At 37.2% G+C, this 6,250-nt stretch overlaps 1 protein-coding gene across 2 annotated transcripts; it reads right to left on the bottom strand.

Moving 5' to 3' along the window:
* LOC106130107 (syndetin) lies at window positions 1–6,250 on the bottom strand. Of its 2 annotated transcripts, none has more exons than XM_060953255.1 (4): window positions 5,794–6,250; window positions 5,390–5,489; window positions 4,536–4,676; window positions 1–3,991 (listed from the first exon to the last, which is right to left on the bottom strand). In XM_060953255.1, the coding sequence occupies exons 2-4, from the start codon at window positions 5,480–5,482 to the stop codon at window positions 1,496–1,498; spliced, it is 2,730 nt and encodes a 909-aa protein (XP_060809238.1). In that variant the 5' UTR covers window positions 5,483–5,489; window positions 5,794–6,250; the 3' UTR covers window positions 1–1,495. The 2 variants fall into 2 exon arrangements, with proteins under 2 accessions (XP_060809238.1, XP_013184327.1); XM_013328873.2 differs by having other exon boundaries at window positions 5,390–5,486.

The raw sequence follows: 6,250 nt of genomic DNA, 5'->3' as shown, positions 1-6,250 counted from the left end.
TTTACAATAATATATGTGTAACACATAAAAATACAGATCTCTAATCTTATTTTACATATTTACAAGGAGAAATCACGTGTAAATGTTACAATATACTTAGGTACATATCATCAACAACATATTATTATGAATATATCATAAAACATTAAATTTACAGATTAGACCCGAAAGCATAGTGGCGGAGGAATATAGACAAAGAGGGTGATACAAAACTAAGAACAGCCAAAGTGGACCTTAAGTACACAAGGATAAAGCAGACATTTGTATGCAACCTCGCGCACTCATCTGCGCAGCAGTCTCCGCAGTACATGAACAAAAGCGACTGTGGCGACATCTCTACACACAGCGCAGAATGCTACACCATCGGCCAATAACAGCGAGTATGCTAAATCGCGCTATCAAAGTTTCCACGGGTTGGAGCATATATATGTACAATCTTTGACTCGTCACTCGTCTGTCGAGTGGTTCCCAAAGCATAACGTCTAACCTGGCGAAAGATCTTCACTTTGATGACGTTTGAGCCCTTAACTTCGCTCCCGTCCCGTTACACGACGATTGTGGCCACTACGATGCGTGTACGCATTACAGTAAGTGTGTATACTGCGGTTAAGGCGCATGCGCACAGTTGCCTAGTCATTTTACAAAATAAAGAAAAGTCGCGTGCCACTAATTAGTGTTCGAATAAAAATATAGATCTACAATATGATTTAAGACACGATTATATGATTTTATATTACAATTCAAATTATACACATATATTTGCATTGTGCATACACTATACACTAACTTACAATATACATTTTAAGTACATCAACTTTTGAACTGTGTAAATCAATTAATATAGGCCAACGTCCATATTCACAGACAAGTACTGTTCGCGAATATTCAAAAGTAGAATTAAAAAAAGAATCTCTTGGACAGGCATGTAACATCTTCGACTTCATCGTCACATAGGTACCATCAGGTGAGATGGAAGATGCCTAAACCAATATTGAATAAAAAAAATATCTCGAGATTCAATCATGATAATCACCTTTTTCCTAACACCAGAGCAAAAACGCAATTTTTGTACTGTTTTTAATTATTTTAAATTTCAGCCTACCCGTAGGACTATTCACGTACTCTGATATGACATCATAATATTATGTCTTATTCTCTCTCCCGAACCCCTCAATTCTGATAGAGAGCCTTGATAAATAACACCGATGTACCAGAAGACCTTATTTTTTTTTTTGGCGCGATAATATTTGAGCTTATTAGCCAATCAGAGCGAGCCATTTGAACCCGCGAACTCAACTGTTATTACGAACGAGACGGCAGGAGTTTGAATTTAGATTTTAAGTTTAATGTACTTGTAATAAGGTCGTCATTTTATTGAGTTTTAATTCGGTTTGATTTGACGGTAGGCGAATATTGCTAAGGCGACTTATAAGCGTGGTAGTACTGTATCTTATCAAATTTCTGGATTCGACTCGGATCATGTGAACATTTCAGTCTACGCAGCATCTCTACCCTCAATTATAGCAGCCAAAGCTTGCCTATCTCTCTTATTCTCACATGCTGAAGCCACTAAAGCCAACAAATGTTTATTTGAATACTCAGTCCTTTCTCTCACAAAGTCTTCTAGACCTTTCCTGGGCAAATAATACGCTTTCACGTACCTATCTACATAATCTTGGTACGGAATAGGCTTGAGGCCAGATATCTTCTCTAATTTCACAAATAATTGCCTATAATCCAGCTGCATCAAACCTCTTCCGCCATTGGAACATTTGTTTGCATTAGAATAACCTTCTACTAACAAATGTACGACGAATTTGGACACCATCGCCCAGACTGAATTTAACACTTCCAAATTTAGAGACACTTTCGCCGAAACATTATCTAAACGGAGCGCGAACACTTGAATTTTCCGTATAATCATGTCTACGTATGGAGAATGTTCCACAGCTACGTTTTTAACGTCCCACTTGACTTGTGACATCGCTATTAAGGCGGAACGTGCGTCAACAGCTTTTGAAGCCGAACACATATAAACGGGCATTCTTAAATCTGCGACAACAGCTAGAGTATTATCCCTAAAATGTTCCAAAAGCATCCTTTGATGCGTCGCGACTATCGACTCTAAGTAAGGTTGTAAGAGTTCAAATTGTTTTGATAGAAATATTACGCTTTCAACCGCGACTATTCTTTCGCTCAAACCGTGAAGACTGTCTTCGGAATTTAAATTTAAATGCTGTGGTAATTCTGCGCATGGGAATGTTTTCGAATCTCCATCGCCCGCATTCCTGCCAGTGTCTATACTATTTGAAATTCTTTTTAAAACTACATTTAACTTTGACGTGTATAAAGTTGTTGATGCCACATCTAAATCTGACGTGAAAAAATGATGCACTGTGTAAAAATAATAATCGAAAAGTTGGTTCATAAGCATGACTACTTCTAGAGAAATTTGCGGCAGATACCTACAGATTTGCAAATACTGACCACAATTTCTCAAAACTGATAAAGTTGTGTTGGTAACTATCACACTGTCTTTAACTTTAGAAGGACTTTCTATGACTTTCTCATTTGTACTTGAATATTCTTTATCTGTTTCTTCAACGAAATCTCTCTTTAATTCATCAGGTTCATCGTCAGAATCATCGCTAGCTTCCAATTCAGGTTCGAGGCCGAAAATATCATCATTAGTGACATTCTCATTTCGAAATATCTCAAAAGGAGTATGATTGGATTTCTGATTAAAATATCTCGCCATGTAGACACTGTCGTCTTGAGAAGGCACTGACGAACCACCATCGGACTGAGCTTTGGAGATTGATGTCTCATGCTTTGGGTTCAAGTACTTTTTAAACTGTTTGAACTCTTGTAAATTTAACAAATTGAATGTAGATTTCACTGGGCACTGCTCCCAGCCCTCATTCTCCAAAAACAACTTCAATTCATCCATTCGACCCCTGTGATAATTTTTTATGTACAAAACACTTTGCGTTTTGATGAAATCTTGTAAAATGTCTGATTTATCTCCGCAAAACACTTCAGCTATTTGAGTTAATTTTCTTAGAATGCCTAACATTTGTATGAATTTCTCAAATGGATACTCTTCTAAGCCAGAGCTCTTCAAAAACGATGACACCTTCGCCTGAACATCATGCCAGATCCTCATCAAACCAGCTTTCAACTTCTGCCTTATATATTCACGACTCACACTCTTTTCAATTTCGAAAACATTACTAGAAGACGATGTATCTTCTTCGTCATGTTTCGTATGCCAATTTACTAAAAGGTAATAACTCCTCATAATCAAGAAGAGTTTCTCGCATAAATTTAAAAGACAAACGGGAGCTTTGTTAGGTTGCACCAATTGGCACATATCCTGAAACTTAACATCCAAATTAGCCTCACCTATATACGGTCTCAGTGCATCTGCGGAAGATAAATTGACTGCAGATGAATAATGCATATGCAATTGTTCCATGGCGGCTTGAGTCTTACCTAAAAGATTGAACGCTTTACGCAATTTCCTAAAAACATTACCATCGAAATTATAACATAAAGACGATAATACCGCATCTAGTTTCTCTTCAGTCATATCTAACGTGTCTTGTAACCTAGTATTCAAGTCTGCTATACAAGTGAACTCTTTGTGATTACCAGCCGCTTTTCTACTACGCAAAATCAGGTCTATAGCTTCATAATAATCTTTCCTATCTAACAATTCGGCTACATCTTTTTCCACACTACGCAAACTTCTTAACAGCTCAAGAGATTTAAGGACGGACCTTATGATTTGTCGTTTTCTGAAGTTGGCCAGTATGACAAACGTTGATATTGTTAAATGGTTGGACGCCGAACGTAGGGAATTTCTTGCCTCTTGACATTTCTCTAGTGTTTCTGACAGTTGGGTTCGAATGTTCTGGATTTCAGCGAACTCCCTATCACAGTTGTCTCGTTGTTGGGATATGAGATGGAGAGCTTTCCCGGACACCACCTGAAAAGAGGATTGGCTTTTACTTCATTGCAAATTAGAATTTTGTGGATTATGGTCAGGCACAGCCAACAATTCAGTGTTACTCAAAATCATTTAATCAATACTTATATTATACAGCTGAAGAGTTTGTTTATTTGTTTGTTTGAACGCGCTAATCTCAGTAACTATTGGTTCGAATTGAATTTTTTTTTTGTGTTGAATAGACCATTTATCGAGCAAGGCTATAGGCTATAAAACATCACACTGCAACTATTAGGAGCGAAGAAATAATGGAAAATGTGAATAGAACGGGGAAAATTATTCATCCTTGAGGGCTTCTGTTGCGTGCGCTGCGAAAACGCGCACGCGCGCGTACTAAGTCGCGGGCAACAGCTATATTGAATATTTGATATCAAATCAAATATAGCAATAGTTCTTTATGCTGCATTGTTTGACACAGCTTCTGATTTGTCACCTAAAACCCTTTAACAAGTAACTTGAGTCCAATCTTTAAATCTGGATTTGGCTTAAACGAGCAGAGACATACACATGTATCATTGCTTACCTGTTGCTGTCTCTTAAGCTTAGCGAACATGCTTTCTATCGCGTCGCAAGTGAGCGGCGCCGGCGCATGTTCCAGCGCGTACCGAGCAGCGTCGAACTCTGATGGCGGGGAGAAGTACACATTTTCTATCTCGCGGAGTACCTGAGTATGATACAGATGACGTAAGAAAATGGAAGATCCATCTTGTTTTCATAAGACGTAAAAGGGTAGGGAATAGACACATCCATCTAGTGCAACTTTTTTCAAGATTCAAAACGGGTAAGGTTTGCATGCAAAGTTTGCGGATTGATGAGGTCAGACAGGAGTTGCTTCGTGTTACTCAATCCAAGATAAAGGTGCACCCTGGGCTCCTCTCAGGAGAAGTTAGGATGTAACGCGATAACACGCCATATAAGATAATGTAACATCTTACAATATATTGACTTGTTCACATAGGTAATATAGCTGTCTATATCCCTTGCAGGGTAGAAAGAGCCAGCAGTCTCAGCAGTGAAAGATTTTTACACGAAGCGACTACCATCTGACTACGTATTGGATCCTTACATACATACATTATAATCACGTCTATATCCCTTGCGGGGTAGACAGAGCCAACAGTCTTGAAAGACTGATAGGCTGTGTTTAGCTGATAGGCTTAATGTAAGAATTGTGATTCAAATAGTGACAGGTTGCTAGCCCATTGCCTAAAACGAAGAATCCCAAGTTTATATGCCTATCCATTAGTCGCCTTTTACTACATCCGTGGGGAAACAGATAAAGGGGTCTTTTACAAATATTGCACAAAACAATTAAGATTACCTTTAAAATTATAACAGACAGTCATCTGCCGTCTATTTAAAATAAAAACTATTAACCTCTAAATCGGCTGCTGTATGGGCAGCACCAAGCGACCGCGAGTTGACTCCGGGGGGTCCATGACGGTTCTCCACTGCATCTTCGGGCATCATTCTGCTGCTGAAAGAATACGTTAAAATTATTTTTTGAATTTGTGGTTCCAGCACTTTAGTATAGGACCACTCTTTATCTTTCTCATGGATATTGTAAAAGAGGACTTAAGGAAAGACAAGTAAATGTGGGATTTTTCTTATAAGCATTAGGTTAGCATATGTATGTTGAATATATTTTCACTCAATGTATTAATATAAGCAGATTTAAGTTATGTGACGACAATAAGTGATACCTTGTATCCTCTGCATAAGAGCTATTTCAATGATGACAATGCATGTGAGTATTGAGAATATGTAAAGAGTATGCTTACCTTTTGATGAATCTATCACGATTTAAATATTTACATTAACATATTACACACTGACGTCACTAGTTGGTGAAAGATCAAGAATTCACTTTGAGCCAAATACTTTCTTTCTTGTGTAAAAAGCAGTTTGAAGTTTATCGATAGTTTATAAATAAACACCATTAAGACAAAACCTCCAGTAATATTTGGAATTCATCAATCGACATTATAATCAATTATTATACTTATTAAAATTAACTTAATAGAAACAAACTGACACTTATTTTTCGCTGTTAAATAAATAGTAACTGTAAATCTAAACAAGGATGATTAGACGAAATAAAGTTAAGTTCATTTGGTTTACCGTTTTTCAATTTAAATTTCTATAGATTCACTGTTATTTATGAGATTAGATAGAATTATGAGATATTTAATATTTTCTTGGATTGACTCGACTCGATAAATTTTGCTATTACTTCTG

The sequence above is a fragment of the Amyelois transitella genome, chromosome 31 (assembly GCF_032362555.1).
Source record: "Amyelois transitella isolate CPQ chromosome 31, ilAmyTran1.1, whole genome shotgun sequence".
NCBI classification, from domain to species: domain Eukaryota; kingdom Metazoa; phylum Arthropoda; class Insecta; order Lepidoptera; family Pyralidae; genus Amyelois; species Amyelois transitella.
This window is presented reverse-complemented; position numbering and strand designations above follow the sequence as displayed.

Excerpts from the sequence above, each read along its gene's own strand:
- LOC106130107 (XM_060953255.1), bottom strand. The coding sequence starts at position 5,482 with ATGATGCCCGAAGATGCAGTGGAGAACCGTCATGGACCCCCCGGAGTC. Across the intron at positions 4,677-5,389 it reads ATACAGCAGCCGATTTAGAG|GTACTCCGCGAGATAGAAAA; the intron begins GTTAATAGTTTT and ends TATCATACTCAG. Across the intron at positions 3,992-4,535 it reads AGCTTAAGAGACAGCAACAG|GTGGTGTCCGGGAAAGCTCT; the intron begins GTAAGCAATGAT and ends TCCTCTTTTCAG.